Source organism: Coenobita brevimanus, chromosome 24 (genome assembly GCF_032717465.1).
Source record: "Coenobita brevimanus isolate Jiangsu-jjx chromosome 24, ASM3271746v2, whole genome shotgun sequence".
NCBI lineage: Eukaryota > Metazoa > Arthropoda > Malacostraca > Decapoda > Coenobitidae > Coenobita > Coenobita brevimanus.
In genome coordinates this window covers 2,734,489-2,756,027 of record NC_136977.1, presented here as the reverse complement: position 1 = coordinate 2,756,027, position 21,539 = coordinate 2,734,489, and the positions used below count along the sequence as shown (strand labels likewise).

At 40.8% G+C, this 21,539-nt stretch overlaps 1 protein-coding gene across 1 annotated transcript in view; it reads right to left on the bottom strand.

Annotated features, from left to right (window-relative positions):
- Window positions 1–21,539, bottom strand: part of L2HGDH (L-2-hydroxyglutarate dehydrogenase) — a 50,998-nt gene that overhangs the window by 22,618 nt on the left and 6,841 nt on the right. Inside the window, exons 2-6 of the mRNA XM_080267578.1 lie at window positions 17,995–18,119; window positions 15,632–15,757; window positions 12,861–13,018; window positions 724–924; window positions 99–260 (exon numbers count right to left, since the gene is read on the bottom strand). Of these exons, the coding sequence (XP_080123704.1) occupies window positions 99–260; window positions 724–924; window positions 12,861–13,018; window positions 15,632–15,757; window positions 17,995–18,119 (772 nt within the window). The remainder of the gene's footprint in view (window positions 1–98; window positions 261–723; window positions 925–12,860; window positions 13,019–15,631; window positions 15,758–17,994; window positions 18,120–21,539) is intronic.

Sequence of the window (21,539 nt, the reverse complement as noted above, 5' to 3'; positions counted from 1 at the left end):
TAATACAGATTAAACCTGATTATAATATCCACTGGCAATCACATTACCTAAACGGCTAACTTTATACTTGAAATATGACCCATTACTGTACTACTTACTGGATAAATATTCCCTCGAACCAAATGAGTTTTTTCTTTCTTCAGTAGCAAATACTCTCCACGGAAGGGCACAATCCTGGGGTCCTCACAGCACCCAGACATCTTGGCCAGCTTGTCCGACTGCAGCCCACCGCACGTTAGCACATATTTGCACCGTACACCCTATAGAGTAAGTCACTAGAAAGGAGGACTAAAACCGCAATATGAATGTCAGTATGAATTATTCTTTTCCATCAACAAATTTCTTACATGTGACACAGCAGGAAGCCTTACCATCAGGTTTATATGAAATTTATGTAAACAGTGCAACATGCAAAAAATTATACAAAAAGCCCTTTATATATTGATTGCTATGAAGGGGATGGGAAAAAAAGACAATCTAAATATCACACAATCAGCTTCATAGTACTGCATAATACTGTACAGGGCTGAAAGCCATGGCTCAGCAAACCAAGTAACACAGTCCTTATAAACTACCATCTTGGCAATAAAACACTAATCTTCTGAGGGGAAAAAAAAAAAAAAAAAGGTACATCATTCTTGAAACCCCTGTCCTGAGACTGAACATCACATTACACAGACATACTGCAACCTATCCTGTAACCACCAAAGCAGCTTTACTTACCTTACCATCACTGACCACTCTGACAGGGTACTCTGAGCCTGTCTCCCCATCCTTCTTAGCTTCCCCCACCAGCTGGAAATCAGTGACATTGAAATCGAGGTAGATACTGCCACCCATGTCCCTGAAGTTCTTTCCATAGTGCTCCGTCACAAGACCCCAGTCCACAATGCCCGTGTGTGGGGACCAAATTGCCTTAACACCCTGAGACAACATTCATATTTTTTTAGGTTTTGTCCTTTCTTGAGCAGTAGTGAAATATTTATGGTTACAAAAGACTTCACAGCCTTAACACTCTGAGGAACATTTCTACTTTTTCAGCTTCTGTCCATCCTTGAGCAACAGGGAAATATTTACAGCTAGAAAAGACTTGATAGTCCTAAAATCCTGTGGAATATTCAGATATTTTCAGTTTCTGTCCTTTCTTAAGCAGTAGTGAAATTACAAAAGACCAGATAGGCTTGAAATCCTGAAACTCACTGGTATATTTCCATCCTCTTTTTCATAAGCAGTATTGGATAATCTGCCATTAACAAGCATCCACATGACAAAATCCTAAACCATATTTGTATTTTTTCAGCTCTCAACTACTCCACAATGCCCATGTTTGGTGACTGGATTGCTTTAACACAATGGTAACTGCCTTTTTTCAGCTCTCATCCTCTCTTCATAAGGAAAAATGGATATGGGGAGTTGATGCTCCAGTGATTAAAGAATTATCACTGTTCTACAAGATGCAAGTTCAATCCCATACTGGGGCAGGCAAAAGTTTGACAATTTCTATTTCATTAACCAACACTTTACTGATCTTCCGCATGACCTACTGACATCATAAAAACACCCAAGCTACTAATACATCAACCAAGGATGAGAGAGCCCCAGCAGGTTTTCCTTACAGACAGGGGATGTTATGATAGATCTGAAAATTTAACATAAGAACATGATGGTGTATAATACACAGGACAACTCCAGAGAACCAACTCTCAAATCACTGCTATGAGTTAGATTACATGTAAATTCCTCACATTGGGTTACATCAATTCAGTTATTATTTTATTAACCTGCTGAAAGATTACCACCTGTCTCTCACATGAAATTAATTATAAAGTTGCTCTGAAGTTAAAATTACTGCTTTCTGATGCCCTGAACCTCTCATACATGAATCAGAAGCATGTCTCCACTAAAGCAGCTTCTCTTACTGTAGCATTTTGCCTACACAAATACTGGACTTTAACTTCTTCACCCTGAACTTTTTTTTTTAAATCATATTTTTGCTGTTTCTAGGCAATTTTCACTTATCTTAAGGGAGCACTCTAACACGGAAGGAATTACCTAACACTTCCAGTTCCAAGGACCTCTCCAAATTTCAATAAAATGGTCTGGTGGTTGCAATATAATATGAAACAAATCTTAAGTGAACTGGTTAAGCAAGGATTGGCTATATCTAATCAGCAACAAGATATCACCAAGCCATAAACTTCTTATGTAAGTTAGCTTTCCTTCAATTCACGTTCTTTTCATACGCAGTAATGAAGTACACTTGCTCTAAAAAGTATAGGTGCACACTTCCCACAAGACAATCTGCCACCACAGGCAATGGCTCCTGCAAAATGCCCAATGACTCTCCTCCATTATACTGCATGCTTGAAATGTTTTTTATTCAGTATTGTTATCACATAAATATTCAGAAGATAATAGATTAATCTGCTTGGGACATCAAGAACCATACTGTTCAGTTAGGATATCATCGCCATCCTTCTACATGGTACTTTTTGGAGCTTGAGTAATTTTTGAAAAACATACATACTTTCTTCCAAAAGGGGGGCTGAATTCTAATCCTTTTACAATGTTCACATATAAATATAGGCTGACAGCTGTAGATATAGAAATACAGATAAAAATAATATAGATATATTGTATATCTATATTATTTCTGGAAAGAGGTAAAGAGTCAAAAAGGGTGGCAATGAAGTTAGTAGGGGAGTGAAAGATAAAAATGGTAGATTACTAGCTGGGAAGGGAGAAAAAGTGAACAGATGGAGAGAATACTTTAACCCCTAAACAGTGGGGTTGTTTTGGCTTGAGCTTGACTTGCGTGTCTCGCGGGCATATTCACACTCAGACAGACCCTCTAAAAATATTTGCCAAAAATCATTCATTAGTCCTAGAATATTAAAATTACATATGCATAAGGCACATACCTTCAGCTTTCTCCTGGGATGTTTGTTGAGCCTTCGTCGAGTACCGTAGGACTTGTGGAGACCTCTGAAGTTGGGTAATGAAGTCTCCACTTTACACTTCCCGACAACCCGTAATATACCACAGCCTGATATTATCACTAGAAACATTATTCTATGATCTTTAAATAGTTTGGAATCCATACTCCAAAAAAAAATAAAACACTGTGAAAGCAATGAAAATTACGAAAGCGTATGACCTTCCCTCTTGCGCTCGTTAGCTGCTGGTGTTCTGTCATTTGTTATTCATAAAAACACTCACACTTTATATTTCTGTTACTATATAACACTTATATATATCTGCAGTCTTTATCCATAAGTTTCCTTCAGTAATAGTAGTTTGTCACTGTAGGCATTCAATTTCTCTTTCAATAAAATAAGTAGCTTTCACTTTCTCGTCCTGTTTACTAGCGTTGAGAGCGAATCTGTCACTTTCACTTTTATAACTCATAGTATTCATACATGCTAGAGTGAAACTTTCACTTTCATTACTCCTAGTATATATACAGTGCTCGTCAGAAGTATTGAGTGCCCAGCGTCCCTCCTACGAAACAAACCTTTCAACATTGAAAAAAACATATAAATAATGCATTTTGTTTACCTTTAGTGCTTTGTAGGGTATCCTTTACGCTTCTTCACGGACCTGAGATGTCTTGGAAGTGAAAGGGCGAGGCTCCTGAGGTGCTGGAGGGGTACTTTGTCCCAGGAGTCACGAATGGCGGCTTCCAGCTTAGGCAGAGAGATCACATCCTTCCCTTGGAGACTCTTCTTTACGAGGTACCAGAGGTTTTCAATCGGGTTGAGGTCTGGGCTATTTCCTGGCCAGTCTTTCATAAATGATACCTCGCAGTCACGAAGCCAATTGGTAACCGATTTGGCCTTGTGAGCAGGTGCACCGTCCTGCTGAAACACTCGTGCACCTGTGAGCTCGAAGGAGTCTGGTAAATGATCAAACAGAAGCTCCAGCTAAACATCCTGATTCACTCTAATGTTCTTGGGAAGCACAACAAGCTTCCCCAAACCTTGACCAGAAAAACAACCCCATACCATGAGTAAATCAGGATGTTTAACTGTGCTTTCAACATACCATGGGTCAAGTGGGTCACTACCTTTGTGCCGGTACACACGTGCTCCTCTGTTACAGGTGACACTAAACACTGCCTCATCAGACCACAGCACTGACAACCACTGCTCCTCACCCCAGTTAAGATATTTATTAGCAAAGGCAAGCCTACGAAGTCGCTGGTTTTTTGTGAGAAGAGGCTTCTTCACAGGCCTGTGACTTGTGTAACAAAGTTCATGGACCCTACAGGACACTGTTCTCACAGACACCTCACCAAACACTTCCGGGTTGTTCTCCTTTATTTTCCTTGCACTCACAAGAGGATTAAACTCCGGCCTACCAGACCGCGGTTTCTTTGTGGGAACTTCACCACTGTTTTCCACTTGAAACCACACGCACCACCGACGCACTGTCGATCGAGCCACACCAACCAATTCACTAATTTCCTTTGTCTGGTGGCCTGCCTCCTTTAGAGCAATGATCTGGGATATGATTTCACTCGATAGTTCACGGGTAGGTGCCATAACAAAGTGACGAAAGCCAAAACACTGCGGGACACTTGGTAAAAAATGGCGCAAAAAGAGAGGGAGACTCGGCGGAGTTCCCCTCTCTCAGGCAGCCCGTGGGCAACTGAAGCGGGAACCAACCAGCGCGTCGGAAGGCCTCAGGCTACCGTGATGTCATGCTAGCGCCGCAAACTTGTGGCTCAATTTTTACCACCAAAAATGGGTGATTCTTTTTTGGCCATAAGTATTGCGTGCCCAGTGGTAGGCGCTTGATAATTTTGACGAGCACTGTACTCGTATTCTTATATTACTACTCATTTACATTTCTATTTACATTCTCTATTTTATTTACATTATTTACATTTCTATTTTATTTACACTGTGTTATATACTGTCACTTGCAGTAACTTATAAAACTATTTTCCACTGTTCATTTATATTTACATTCACTGCTTTCACTTGCTGTTTACACATTACTTACACATTACAGTATTTACATTTCCACTTGCACAGTTTTACTCACCAGAAAGATCGTAATCACTGTCCATCATTTTCATTGATAAATTAGCCAGTTCACGTTCCACAGCAGTCACTTAGCCCTTTACCCCTTTCCAAGCGAGGTTTAGTAGGGGATAGAGGTCACAGGGCCCTTTGCATGGGGCTAAAAAGCGCGAAATTGGACAGGCGCGAATCCGACATGGTTTCACCTTGAAAGACGAAGGTAAACTGAATACAGTGTGGTAGCCTAAGGGGAGTGCAATGCTGCCAATGTCAGCGTGCTGACAGCTGCTAATATATAAGCTATGAAATGATTGGCAGGAAATCTAGACAATACATAATAAATTAGTTAGTTCCACGTGAATGTAAATATCACTTAGGCTTCTCCCTTCCTTTCTTATATATATTTTTATTACGAGAATAGATTATACGGCATATTTCAAGGGGAAATAAACAGCGAAAATTAGGGAATGAGTGCACGTGAGGTGTTGTCAGGTGATAATTAGCCAATTCCAGGTGTATGGCACTATCACTTACCTTGTTTCTTTTTTGCATATATTATTTGGTATAAGAATAGGGCATAGGGCTTATTTCAATGGATGAAATCAGTGGAAAATTCCAGGGAAGATTTACTTAGTGCAGCACGGCCGGGCAGGCGAGAGGAGAGGGTAATGGAGGGGAGGTAGGGAGGGGAGTCAAGAACGGGGAGAAATGGCTAAATTGTCAACAATGGATGGGAGTACAGATGAGATTAGGAGTGCTGACTAGTGTTGGACATTGGCAGTACTGATAGATGATACAAGCCACCACTTGAAAGCCCGGGCGAATTCAAAATAACACAGAATCACAAAAGTGACGCCCCGCGGTATGATCCATTGCTCCCATGCGTCACGAAAGTGACGCCCCGCGGTTAAGGGGTTAATGAATTGCTGAACATAGAGAATGAAAGCAATGCGAGTATAAGTGGCTGGGGAATGGCTGGGGGGAGGAGGGAGGTGAGAAGACAGGAAGAAATCAGTAGGATGGAAGTTGTGGAAGCAATGAAGAAAGTCAAAATGGGGAAAGCCCCAGTAATTGATGGTGTGTGTGATGAAATGCTGAAGCATGGGGGAGATAGTAGTAGAATGGATGTGGAAGATGTGCAGATTGGCCTGGGAGGAAGGTAGAGTTCTGGAGGATTGGAAGTCAGATGTAATTATTCCCTTGTATAAAGGGAAAAGGGAAAAAGAAGTGTGTGGTAATCATACGGGCATTTGTCTTCTTAGTATAATAGGAAATGTATGCGGTAGGATACTTATTGACAGAGTTGGGGAAATAACAGAGGCATTAGTTGGAGAAGAACAGGGAGCCTTTAGGAAGGGCAGAGGTTGTGTAGATCAGATATTCATTCTTAGATCTTTAGTGGAAATGTTTCTAAAGAAGGGAAAGATGTATGCGGCCTTCATGGATTTGGAGAAATCATATAACAGGGTGGATAGACAAGGATTGTGGAAAGTATTAAGAATATATGGAATAGATGGGAAGTTGTTGAATGCTGTGAAGAGTATGTATGAGGATGCTAAGGCTACAGTGCATGTGGATAGTGAACTGAGTGAGTTTTTCTATTTGAAGGTTGGGTTGAAACAGGGATGTGTCATGCTTCCATGGTTATTCAATCTGTATATGGATGGGGTTATAAAAGAGATACAAGGTAGGGCACTGGATGTTGGAGTGGCCCTAATGAGAGAGGGCAGTGTTTGGAAACTCCCTGTACTCTTGTTTGCAGATGATACTGTATTGTTGAGTGAAGACGAAGGGAGCTGCAAGGTTTGGTGGATGAGTTTGGGAGTGTGTGTAAGAAATGGAATCTAAAGGTGAATGTACGGAAGAGTAAAGTTATGGTCCTCAAGAGAGGTGAAGTCAGTGAATGAACAGTGAGGTTGGATGAGGAGGAAATGGAAAATGTGAGCACGTTTAAGTACTTGGGTAGTGTGATGAGTGAGGATGGAAGTTTGGAGGGTGAAGTGCTTGAAAGGGTACAACAAGGAAGAAAGGTTGCTGGTTCCTTGAAGGCAGTGATAAGAAACAGGGAAGGGAGCATGGAAGTGAAAAAGTTATTGCATGACAGTATTATGATACCAACTCTAACGTATGGAAGTGAAGCTTGGACGTTTCCTCTGCTCTCACTCTTGACACAAGCCAAGAGTGAGAGCAGAGGAAATGAGTTATTTGAGAGGAGCATGTGGAGTCACATGGAGAGAGAGACTGACAAATGAGGATGTGAAGAAGCATTGTGGTGTGGATGTGGATTTGATAGGAATCGTTAGGAGAAACGAATTGCGGTGGTTTGGCCATGTGGAGAGGATGGAGAGTAAGAAAGTGTATGTGAGTGAGGTTGAGGGGAGGGAGGGAGAGGAAGGCCGAGGATGAGATGGAGGGATGGAGTGGAGAGGTATATGAGAGAGGGGGGTGTGAATTGGGAGCAGGGCAGTGAAATGGCCGGGGACAGGGTGATGTGGAGGTGATTTGTTTGTGCCCAACCCATATAAGGGATTAGGGCATCTGGCAATAGATAGATAGTACATTCATAACAGCAATACAGTTTCCTATTCTCTGCAATATACTTTTAATATAATGTCTTCATGTAACTTTGCGATCAGTACACCCACACTCTGTACTCACACCATTTCTATCCTATCTTATCTTCAAAAAATCAAGGCATCCTCCTTAAATCCCCTTGTAAATAATCATAACAGTGTGATTACAACAGACACAACCATAAAGACATATAGTGTGTGTGTCTGTGTGTGTGTGTGTGTGTGTGTGTGTGTTTGTTTGTTTACCTGTTTGTATTTACCTATTTGTAGTATACAGGAATTGAGCAATGCTCGTGTTGTCCTGTCTCCATATCCACATTTATCTAGTCTACTTTTACACACATGAATGTTTTTTCTCCTGCACCACCTTTTCGTCTAAGTCGTTACAAATATTTATGCATTTACCTAATATACCTAATTGTGATATACAAGAAATGTGCTATGCTCGTGGGTTCCCGTCGCTGTTTCTCAGTAAGTCAAATTTAGCTTTAAACTTGTTTAAGTTTTCAGACTGGACGATCTCTTTATCCAGGCTATTCCGTAAGTCTATACTTCTGTAAGGAAAGCTATATTTCTTAATATCCTTCAAGCAGATTGACTTTTTCAATTTCATTCCGTGTCCTCTTGTTACTCTCTTATCCCATACAAACAGATCTTCTCGGTCAATTTTATCTACTCCTATCATGGTCCTAAATACTGCAATCATGTCTCCCTTTTTCTCCTTTCCCCTAAGGAAGACAAATCCAGCTTTTCCAGCCTCTCTCTGTATGACAGATCTGCCAGACTGGGGACCATCTTGGTTGCTGTTCTTTGTATTCTCTCAATCTTGTTTATATCTTTCTTTTTGTGTGGGGACCACACTACCGCTGCATATTCTAACCTGGGGCTGATCATGGCCACTATCATTTTTTTCATCATCTCCTCATCCATATAATGAAATGCTACTCTTATGTTAGTCAAGAGTTTATACGTCTCTGTAACTATCTTGTTAATGTGTTTTTCAGGTGACAAACTACCTTGGACCAGCACTCCCAAATCTTTCTCTTCTCTCATTTTTGTGATTAATTCATTACCCAACAAATAATTCAGTGATGGCCTTCTGGTACTTTTACCCATTTCCAATATTTTACATTTTTTTACATTAAATTTCATTTCCCACGTTAGGCTCCAATCATGTATCCTATCCAGATCCTCCTGCAGCATTTTACAATCCTCCTCAACCTCTACCTTAATCAAGATCTTTACATCATCAGCAAACAGACTTGCATAACTGTTCACTCCATCTACCATATCATTTATGTAAATCAGGAACATTACTGGCACCAACACCAAGCCTTGAGGGACTCCACTTGTTACTTCCCTCCATCCAGACATCCTATCCTTTATTACCGTCCTCATTTGTCTGTCTCTTAAAATGTCTCTCATCAATTCCAGGAGTTTCCCATTCAGTCCTCCTATATATTCTAGTTTCCACATTAGTCTCTTATGAGGTACCTTGTCGAAGGCCTTCTCTAAGTCTAAGTACACACAATCCACCCAACCATCTCTCTCCTGTACCACGGCAATCGCTCTTGAATATAAGCTCAACAAGTTGGAAACACATGACCTTCCACTTCTGAATCCAAACTGACATTCAGCCAAAATATTCATATCTTCTAGATATTTTATCCATCAATCTTTCAGGATTCTCTCACACAATTTTGTGACCATGCTGGTTAGAGACACTGGTCTATAATTCAGGGGTACTTCCCTGTCTCCCTTATAAATTGGTACCACATTTGCCCTCTTCCATTCTTGTGGAACTTTCCCCTCTTCCAGAGAACACACGATTAGACTGTGAATTTTATCCACCAATTGTTCTCTGCATTCCTTCAGTACCCAATTAGAAATTCCATCAGGTCATGGGGCTTTCCTTACATCTTGAGTTTCCAGTAATTTATACCCTTCCTGTACCTTCACTTTTATATCTTTTATCACCGGTACATTTCTAATCACTCCCTCCCCTTCCACAAACTCTTTTTCATTAGTGAAAACCGATTGGAAACATTTGTTCGTTATTTCAGCTTGCATTGCTGCATCTTTATAGGCCTCTCCTTTTACTCTGAGTTTGGTGATTCCTTCCTTTTGTTTCAGTTTGCCATTAACAAATCTATAAAACAGTTTGGGTTCATCCTTGCATTAGTTTATTAAACCTTTCTCAAAATTCCTTTCTTCTTCTCTACGTATTCTTGTGTATTCATTTCTAGTTCTTTTATATTCTTCCTTTGTTCTGTTGTTATATCTCTTTGTCCAATTGTTCCATGCCTTATCTCTCTCTTTTTTTTTACTATCATACATCTTCTATTAATCTATCTATCTATCTATTGCCAGACACCTCAATCCCGTTTGGGGTGGCCACAAACAAATCGCCTCCACGTCACCCTGTCCCCCGCCATTTCACTGCCCTGCTCCCAACTCACACCCCCCTCTCTCATATACCTCTCCACCCCATCCCTCCATCTCATCTTTGGCCTCCCTCTCCCTCTTTAGCCCTCCACCTCACTCATATACACTCTCTTCGTCAGTCTTTCACCCTCCATCCTTTCCACATGGCTAAACCAACTCAGTGTGTTCCTCATAACGCTTCCTATCACATCCACATCCACACCACAACGCTCCTTCATGTCCTCATTTGTCAGCCTGTCTCTCCATGTGACTCCACAGGCTCCTCTTAAATAACTCATTTCCACTGCTCTCACTCCTGACTTGTGTCCTTCCAACAACGTCCAAGCTTCACTTCCATACGTTAGAGTTAGTATCACAATACTGTCAAGTAGTAACTTTTTCACTTCCATGCTCACTTCCCCGTTTCTTATCACTGCTTTCTAGGAACCAGCAACCGTTCTTCCCTGCTGTACCCTTTCAAGCACTTCATCCTCCAAACCTCCATCCTTACTCGTCACACTACCCAAGTACTTAAACGTACTCACATTTTCCAATTCCTCACCATCCAACCTCGCTGTACATTCACTGGTTTCACCTCTCTCAAAGACCATCACTTTACTCTTCCCTACATTCACCTTTAGATTCCGTTTCTTACACACTCCCAAACTCATCCACCAAGCCTTGCAGCTCCCCTTCGTCTTCACTCAACAACACAGTATCATCTGCAAACATGAGTACAGGGAGTTTCCAAACACTATCCTCTCTCACCAGGGCCACTCCAACATCCACTACCCTACCTTGTACCTCTTTTATTACCCCATCCATGTACAGATTGAACAACCATGGAGACATGACACATCCCTGTTTCAACCCAACCTTCAAAGACAAAAATTCACTTAGTTCACCATCCACATGCACTGCAGCCTTAGCACCATCATACATACTCTTCACAGCATTCAACAACTTCCCATCTACTCCATATATTCTTAATACTTTCCACAATCCTTGCCTATCCACCCTGTCATATGCTTTCTCCAAATCCATGAAAGCCACATACAACTTCTTTCCCTTCTCTAAAAAATTTTCCACTAAAGATCTAAGAATGAATATCTGATCTACACAACCTCTTCCCTTCCTAAAGCCTCCCTGTTCTTCTCCAACTAATTCCTCTGTTCTTTCTCTAACTCTGTCAATAAGTATCCTACCATACACTTTTCCTATTATATTAAGAAGACAAATGCCCATATGATTACCACACACTTCTTTTTCCCCTTTTCCTATGTACAAGGGAACAATTATACCTGACTTCCAATCCTCCGGGACTCTACTTTCCTCCCAGGCCAATCTGCACATCTTCCACATCCATTCTACTACTATCTCTCCCCCATGCTTCAGCATTTCACCAAACACTCCATCAATTCCTGGGGCTTTCCCCAGTTTAACTTTCTTCATCCATATGATTTCCCTAATGACTCTGTTTTTGTATCTTGCCTTGTTGGTGCAAAAGGCTCGGTTGCACTGCTGATCAGCCATTTTATCCATGGCATGTCCAACAGGCAAAGTGTTATAATTACCTCTCGGAAGAAGTGATGGTAAGTCTGGTTGATGGTAGATGAGTAGTTCTTCCATTTGGTGTTTATATCACTGATAGTCAATACTTCCGTCCATGGATAACGCACCATCCACCGACCAAACTGCCTCATACATGAGTTAGGTTTAGGCCTGTACTGCCTGGTGGTGGGAGGTGGGGGGTTGGTGGTAAGTGGTGGTGGCAGTGGGGGTCCACACAGTGGAAAGTTGCATTCTCTTTCCCATGGGAGGCAGAGGTTGAGCGGGAGGTGCTGATCTGACAGGTCAGTGATGATTTTGTCGAGGACACTCTAGTTGTGGGTTGGGAAATCGACAACTTGGGTGAGGGAGAGCTCATCCTGAAATACTTTTGTGCTGATTTCATTAAAGTCCCCACATATAGCACCTTCTGTTGACTCATACCTGGTCCACAGAGCACTGCAGGTGTTGATGATATGATCAATCAGCACTGCCTGAGATGCTGCAAGTGGTGGGTAACCAGGCAGTAGATAATGAAGTGAGTCGAGGGTGGGAGGGAGGCGTTAATCTGATGACCTCAATACCCTTGGGGACATCCACATTTCGATGTTGGGGGCGGTACTCATCCCAAGCAAACAACACTAACCTGCTGCTTTTTTATCTATTCTAAAGTGGCAGAACAGAGTAAAATTTTCTATTTGCCATGTTTCTGTGACACACACAACATCAACACCAACAGATTTAAATTCAACACTAGTTCGTCTACCTTGCTGCACAGTGAGGTCATGTTCAATAGGAATAAGGTGGGCAAATCAAACCACAAGGAAGGTCCATTAATGAAGCTCTGTGGTTTCACAGTAAGTGTTTCTGTTTTCTAGTTGTGGTGAGCACTTGAAATGGTCTTTGTTTATTATCGTCCACCTTTAACAAGGTGGAGCAATAATGTTTTTTGCCTGTGTGTGTGTGTGTGTGTGTGTGTGTGTGTGTGTGTGTGTGTGTGTGTGTGTGTGTGCGCGCGTGCGTGCGAGTGCGCGTGCGTATCATTTTAATGACAGACAAACTTTCAGTTTTTCTAGATTGTCAGCCAAAATTACAGATAAGTTTATTTACTGTACTTTCTAATTACAGAAGCTTAAGAACAGGGTACATGTACCAGAAGTTTAAAACATAAATAATCAGGTCAAGACTTAAGTGGCAAACAAGAATATCTTATTCTAATGTAAACTCACAATCTGAAGGGAAAGACTATCATGTACAGTATAGCAAGCAGGGCTAACATATGACTCACTTGGCAGTAAGGCTCATATTTCTTGATGTATTTACTCTCTATGATTTCGACATCTGGAACTCCATTGTGGATGGCTCGGTCATACAGGTCCAGTAGTGGCTTAATTTCCCTCTCCTCTACTGCAACAATCAACTTTCCACATTTCTTGTATGGAATCCCTGCAAATACCTACAGTGGAGTAAACTATCAACAGTAACCCAGTACTGTACAGTACAGTATATGGCAATGACCAGCTCAGCTACATTCCTTCAACGTAAGTTGGTAATATGGTAGTCTAGCAATAAAGAACTGGAGTCAGTGTTCTTGAAACTATTTTCTGATCTCCTACAAATAACTGGAGGTTTCTGCATCTTTAAATGTTGCCAGGGATGACTATTCCCTTCAGTAACAAGAGGTATCCTCTAAAAGCTGAGTAAAATCATCTCAAGAAAACATACCTTTAATAAAACTGACACTATTGATCTGACTTTTGTCTGATACAGTGAAGCCACTGTGTAACAGTTACTAGAAATGAAAAATTACCAATACACTTTAAAAGGGTGGTCCCCATATGCACCAAAGCAAACTTACTGTAATGATTCAAAATATCTCTCACATCTCCTCTCCACAACCAACTTTGCCTCCCTATTACTTTCATTCCCATCATTTCCAATCCTTATATCCTTTGTCAGTGTCATCATCCACTGCCTCTGCATGGTCACATCATTTTAACACACTCTGAGCATCCCTTTCCATCGTTTCGTTTCGTTTTTAAAGGCTCCAACATGCTTGCATGTGTCGGCCTTGGTCACCTAATGGCGGCTTTCCACGCTGCATGATCCATTGCAGCCTCCCTGTTCAGTCTCTTAACCCTAAGGTCACACTTAACGACCTCGTCCCATGTCTTTCTCGGTCTACCCCTCATAACCCCACCCCCAATATTAACACTTCTCACCTTCCTCACCCAATTATCATCCCCCATCCTCTCCACATGTCCAAACCACCTCAATCTACCTCTCCTCATCACAACACCAATACACTCCAGTCCCATCCTACCTCTCAACTCTTCCATTGTAAACCCAGCCCCTCCAGGCCTTGGACGCAGGGACGCACTGCACATCCACCTAATCATTGTCATTTCTGTACGTCTGAGCCGGCGAATATCTTCCTCCTTCACTGCCCAGGTCTCACTGCCATACAGCATTACACTCCTAACACATGCTGCATACAAAGACCCCTTAGCACGTAGGGAGAGCCCTCTCAATGTCAGGAGAGGCAAGAGCTCCCTGAACTTCTTCCAACCACTTCTCACCCTAGCCACAGAGCTAGCTCCAGCCCCACATCCAGCACACAACATGTCTCCCAAATAACAAAACTCTTCCACACACTCAAGAGATTCACCAGCAAGTTCAATCCTTTCACGTCTGACAATCTCCACCTGCTCACCCCGGCACGCCGTACACATAAAATCAGCATTATCTCACAGTCTACCTCTGATACCACTACATCTCTTATGCACCCATTTATCACACACACCGCACAAGATGGAATTACTTCCCACGCCCTTGTGGCAAACTGCACATGGCCACTCTCCCTCGTCTTTGACAGTACCGCCACCAACCCTAGATATCATCACTTTTGTTTTATCTGCATTTACCCTTAAACCCTTTTGCCCCATACCATCTCTCCACTTCCTAAACCTTTCCTCCGCCTCCCTTTCATTCTCTGCAATCAACACCAAATCATCAGCATACAACAACTCCCACAGGAGTCCGTTTCTAAAGTCACGTGAAAGGGCTTCAAGTACCATGATAAACAACATTACATTGAATTTGGTTCTCTGTATTTAGTTTTTAATTTTTCTTGGAGGAACAACTGTGGGCTTCTGGCCTTTGGTTCCACCTCCCTTGTAGGAAAAAAAAAAAAATCTCATACACTGTCAATCTTACTCTATCAAAGTTCTGAACCCAAAAACTGTCTTCCAGATTTAATCCCTTGTTTTCCATTTCTTATTATTCCTTTGCATTTATGTTTACGTCTTGCATCCATACAGTACTGCTAGCACAACTAATTGAACACATCCATACACTCTGCATACACACAGTACTGTGCAGTACTACTGTACAGTATATCACTAAAATTCACAGTGAACACAAACTTCTGTCACTTTACGTTGGGACTGAAATGATTTGCAAAATACTTCAGAGCATCATTCTTTCACATACAAGGGGATTTCCTGTATACAAGGATAACAAAGTATTGTATTGTATTGTTCACAAAATAAAATGTATCATACAGGAGGGGTCTATCCTTTATGATTAATATCACTATAGCTGAAGATATCTAACAAAGATTAATAAATTTTCAAGGTGGTATGCATAAAATAACTATCAATAAATTCTTATGGACAAGACAGCAAATGTCACTGGCAACATGTGAGCATGTCATGAAAGCAGGGTTAGGAATGCCAGACATAACTGCAATTTCCATCATCTGCATCATCAGACTGTTTGGCAAGGAATAGGCACCAACACCCTTTTTATTGGGTATATTATCACATTCAAAAGCTCTGTGACACTTTCCTACTGGTTATGTTAACTGAGGGAGTTCCAAGAAATATCTGAATAACAATATGAAGCATAAAACAAGAGTATGAGAAGGATGGATACTCTCTAATATTCAAGTACGAATTAGAAATATGGAAGGCAGAACATAATGCTAGCAGAAAACTGCAGGCCAACTTCTGCTCATAAAAGTACAAGTGTATCTACTTCTCTAGCAATGTACTGCACCTTCTTCCTCAAAGTATTTGTAGGAGAGATGCAGACCCTCAACACACAGCTTTGCCTTAAGAGAGCCTGGTTTGTAGTAGATCCCAGCATGTATCACACCACTGTTGTGTCCACTTTGGTGAAAAGCTGCAAAAATGAAGCACATATGAAATATTTAAAGACAGGTGAATTATCTTTTATGATGTCATACATACAGTTACAAAGCTATGAAATTTATATTTTTATTATTATGGTCCAACTGCCTTATAAATGCTTGGTTTAACTCTCTTATCTGGAATCAAGACATATGGTAACCAGCTTGTGTCTGTGGTTCAAAAAAGCTGGATTTTGTTGGAGAACTTGGCACCAGTCTCAGAAAACCTAGCAGGCCACATTTTGCCAGATAACTGAACATCCCATAGAGCTGTTCTCATTTCATTCTTGTGACTATGACTGTTCTTGAATGCCCTAACTCCTGCAGTATGATTTGCTACTTTGTCTTAAAGCACAAAGGAAGCTTAGCAGCACACGTCCCTTTTGAAGCCGAGGCATCTGCATCAAGAATGGGATGGACCTGCAGTCTTTAGCTCTCGTCACTAATGTGTGCATCTACCGATCCTACTCCTATGACCTCATTTCTACCCAAAGCAGATTTCTGAGAATGCAGTAGCATGTCCTTTCATGTGCTTCACATGTTTGCACACTGTCAAGGTTCATTCAGTGATATACAGCATAGGTTCTTTTGCTCACACGAACAGCCACCAATGCATTTCTCCCCAGGCAAATCTCAACTTACACTCCAAACCTTCCATACTTGGGCATGATGCACAAAGACAGAGAGAGGTATTCTTTGGCCCTATGAATCCTTTGCCCTTCAGCTTGAATATGTATAATAGAGATGTCCACCCTGACTATTTGTTACAATACATACGGGATGGATTTTTTTTTTTTTTCTTGTTACACATATGCCAGGTTCTGCCCAATTTTTGACTTTTTCACTGTTGTGCATAATTTGAGCAAGCTGGTTCTTACTTGCTTGTAGTCTATACAGGCAATGATATTCAACTAATCCTGGCCTACAGACCATGGTAAAATCTGGGCCAAATCTGTGATCAAACTTGTTGAACCTGATAGGAATGACAATTTTCAGCCTTCCCATCAACTCTTAAAACAATGAACTTCAAATATTGAAAGTTTAATGGAGTGTGCCTGAAGGTATTCTGATTTCAGCAACCTAAACTCATGCTTAACATGGAGTCTAATGTCTGTGCATAATCATCTTGAAGGGTGCCCCAGGAATAAGAGAATAGGTACAAGAGAACCAGAATGAGTTTCTTTTCCTTCTGAATTTTTCATGTTTCTAATGATGACAAAAGACAAGATAACATTCTCACTGGGGGAGGATTCTTACATGAAATCCTTTTGTCATTTTTTAATTGAATGAGATGAGAAATTTGAGCAATGATCCACCACACACAAAGGATACTTTTATTAGTATTCACAAGGGTATGTTCTCCTTTTACATCTCATCTCACATGCTTTGGTCACTCCAAGGGGCAGTCACTTACAACTTTTGAAAGTCTGCCATTAATGGTTATTCTTCCCTTCTTCAGACCATTAGAGGTGGGCCTGTAACAAGCTCCTCCTCTCTTCCCTCAAAAGAGTTGTGGTAAGTGCAGCCTAAAACTCAGAGTGGCAGAGGCATAACAACTGCCTGAGCACCTGGGATTTCTTTTATTCCTTTAAAAGACCCCTTGGTAGTGGAGTACTATTAAGTCAAATTACCTGTTAAGCTTTTGTGAGAGAGAGAGAGAGAGAGAGAGAGAGAGAGAGAGAGAGAGAGAGTAAAACCTCACTATAATGGACTAATTCTGGAAAAAAAAAAAAAAAAAAAAAAAAAAAAGTGACATCCGGACTTCCCCCTGCTAACCTGGACTTTTTCCAATATATCAGACATTAGTCCAGATCGCACCAATGGTTTTTTAACTGTTTTCTCTACCACTGCACTACTGGACTGTATTATACATTCACTAAAATAATCACATGGTATAATATATACAATAATACTGTACTGTACAATGATAAACATGCCTTTTATTTACCTTACTGTGGTGAACAAAGCTGAAGTGGTCAGGCAGTTCAGACTGCTTCTGGCTTTATCGGACTTTTCCGACATATAAGAATTTAGTCTGGTGGCTCCTCAATCTTGATAAAAGCGAATTCCAGTCTATTGAAGTCCGTTATACTGAGGTTTTACTGGTAAATTTATGGTATATGCTGCTTTTTTTTTTTTTTTTTCAATTAAAGCTCACAAACTAAGCATTGTGTACATTTTTCATTAATGCATGCTAAAACTATGTGAATATGAGAGGCATTTAACTTACCTAACTGATTTTCCTTTTCCACAACACTAAGCTTCAACTCCGGGTGTCTCATTGCAAGCTCTCTTGCAGTGGCCATACCCACAATGCCTCCACCAACCACCACAACATCATACTCTGGTTCATGTCTGGGAGAGTGGGAAAAAAATCATCATCATTATAAACTTTTTTTCCATCTAAGGACAGGGTGAGGTAGTATCCGAAAACAAGGAATGAGAAAGCACAAAGTACTGATTGTGAGAAAAAAATAAAATAAATAAATAAATGAGAGACACTCAGTCACATATCATTCAAGTCCCCAGAATTCTGGCTCCACCTTACACACTGAATCATTTGCATATATTTTGAGCATACATTATTATTCTTTACAATGTGTGATAAGGAATCTAGATGTGGTAGCACCGTGCACCCTGGGTTAAGCAAATCAGGTACAGCGCTCACTAGGGGGAATAACATCTCATATTGCCTGACATCTCACTGTGAGGAAGGACCCTGGTCTAACCCTGGTGAGGCACCGTCTACCACAAAGAGGTGATTGTTTCCTACACTATGTGTATACTGTGCTGTACCTGTGGAACAACCTCCACTGAAGCAGTTGTTTATTTGTGGTCAACAGGTCTGCGTAGCCATAAGGTTAAGCAATAACAACAGTTGTGCTTCATCATCAAAATACTGAACTTAACTCATGTGATCAGTTACATTAAGCTACATACTGTCATTCACAACAATCATTACATAGTAAGATATTCCTTAATTTAACTTCTTAAACCTGATTAATTTTTCATTTTATTTTTTATACTACCATGTGATTATTAGGTTAAGGAAAGACTTCAACTCAAGGAGTTACATACAGCCTTCATTAATCTCTTCAGTTCAAAAAGTCTTTTTCAAGCTAAATAAGATCATCTGGGGGTAGTAAGAAGAAATTAAGTCATCACACTACAGCAGTAACCACAAACTACACAGAACACTTGCAAACAGTCACTGAGTTGCTCAGTGTCATCAGCTGTATTATTTTCAATCCATTCATGGAGTACGAGAAAGCACCACGCAAACATATAATTTCTTTTTAATAAACAGTATTTGCCTATGCTCTTTGTTATTCCATGATGATATTATTAGTAAATGTCTTGAAAATATGTCACACATAACTGAACACAGAGCACAGACTGCAATGGATCACTCAACTCTTAGTTCATTAATCCATCATACAAATGCGATGTGTGTTTTTACCTTCCCCACTACATCTTGCACATGAAAGTCACTGGATGCATTACTGATGTTTTCACCTCTAACACAAAAATATCCCTCTATCCACATGGGACCATTCAAAAGTAATGTGACACAGATGGGGTGTGCAGTGATGGGGTATGCAAGATGTTAATAGGCATTAGGAGGTTTCACCTGTGACAAGTACTGTACCCCAGTACTCAATACTGGCATTGTAATTAAAGTCATATGTGAGATAATAGGCCTGTATAGTACTATAACACCAATAACATTAGAGTCTGTGAGGAAAAAAACGAGAGTAACATAATGTGTGTGACCCCTTAAGGTATTTCACATTCACAGGTGCACAACACTGCCTTTTACGTCAATTAATTTTACTCCGTCCATTACCTTACATTAACACAGCAAAAACAATGGAAATATAAAAATGGCACTGTCCACAGCAGGCACAAAGCCAAGAGTTGTGAAACATTCTTCTTTGAGTGTCCCATGTGAATATATGGACGTGCAGATCCATCATCCAGGGTTTTTTTTTTTTTTTTTTTTTTTTTTTTTTTTTTGCCATCCGGAATGTAGGGCCCTGATGCTAAGCTACCCAGTCCAGACACTGAAGGTGACAGTGATCTGGTACTTGTCCCTGGCAGCAGCATGTGAACAATAAATAAAATGCAAATATCTCAGACTTAAAACCCTTATGGGCCAGAATCAGCTGAGACACCAAAACCTACTAGACAAGATGCACTCTGGGTTAAAGCACTCATATTGGATGTGGATAACTGAACTCACCCACTTGGGAAACATTACAAGTTCACCCGGCACTAATAAGGATCCTATGTTTGGTGGCACTGTGCACCCTGTGTGAAGCAGCAGTGTCCACCCAGAAGCCAAACCTTCTCATATAGCCCAGTACCTTACTGCAGGAAGGACCTGGTCCAACCCTGGTGAACTTCTGCTTACCAAAATGGGGTACTGGATCCCTACATGGTACATGTACTGTACAGTACCTGTATGAAGGCCCCACAAAAGAAGTTGCTCATCTCTGGTCAATGGAACTGCTTGGCAAAGCAGACACGGGTTAAGCAACAACAACATTACCAAGGTCGTGCAAAGGATGCAAGCACAGCATGGACATAATTATCACAAGCATGCTGCTTGCCAAAGAGCATGACAAGCTCTCATATCATTTAGCCCAAAATGAGAAACTGAAGAACGCATGAAATGTGGCACAGGTGTCAATAAGCTACCTAGAAAAACAAATAAATACATAAACAAATAAAATAAAATAAAACTGAACACTAGGCCTTGTACAGTACTATAAGTGAGGAAATAAAAATAAAAGCACAAAATGAATATGAACAGTGAAAGAAGTTGTTAGAAGCTCTAAATTCATTGTTACTGTACTCTTCAGTGAAGTGCAGTCATTATGATGAAGGAAAGACAGCACGATGAAAACAGGAGAACTTGTAACCTCCACCAATAAATTAATAAAAGAGGTTTCAATTAACATTTTGATGGCACTGTCCTTCAGCATGTCCCTACTCATCATTGTGGGTATGTTAATACGAGTCCCTCATTTTACTGAACTTATGCATGTCAAGAGTTTAAGGTGGTTTTTCCCTTCTCCTAGGGTACTGAAATGACTTACAGGAGCACAAAATAAGAAATTACAGTAATCCCTGTACTATCCGGACACCCACTTTCCGGACATTGTGGGCCTGGACCTTCGAAGCCCAAAAATGACCAAAAAAAGAAAAAAAATCCCTCCAAAAAACCAATCTTTTTCCCCAACCGTAATTTGAAATTGCCGCGCGGCGCCAAACACGCCAGCTGTGTTTACATACGGCCCCTTCACCCCTTCCTTCCTCCCCCCTCACCAGTTACCACCTAACTGCCATCACGAGTAGATGCTCATCACAATGGATGCCGCATGTGCTCGTTTTTGTGAACAAACATCGAATAAGCTCCAATACCTCGCCACTAGACCACATGGGAATTTACAGTGTTGTGTAGTGTTAAGAGAGTAGAATTCAGAGTGCAAAGAATTAACTGTGGAGTGCAAACTGGCAGCTGAAACTGGAGTGGTGCAATTAAGAACAGAATGTGCAGTGTTAAACTATTATAACTCACAGTGCAAAGAATTAAGCGCAGTACAACACTGGATTACTGTACATATTTCAAGAGTATTTTCACCACTGCCAAAGCCTTAGAGAAGGCAGCCAGAGATGTGCTGTAAGTACCCTGTACACTGCTAAATATTTTCCATAACCACTTCTAATTCTTCATTCTCTGGTTCTTTTTCATTTATTTCATGCTTTATG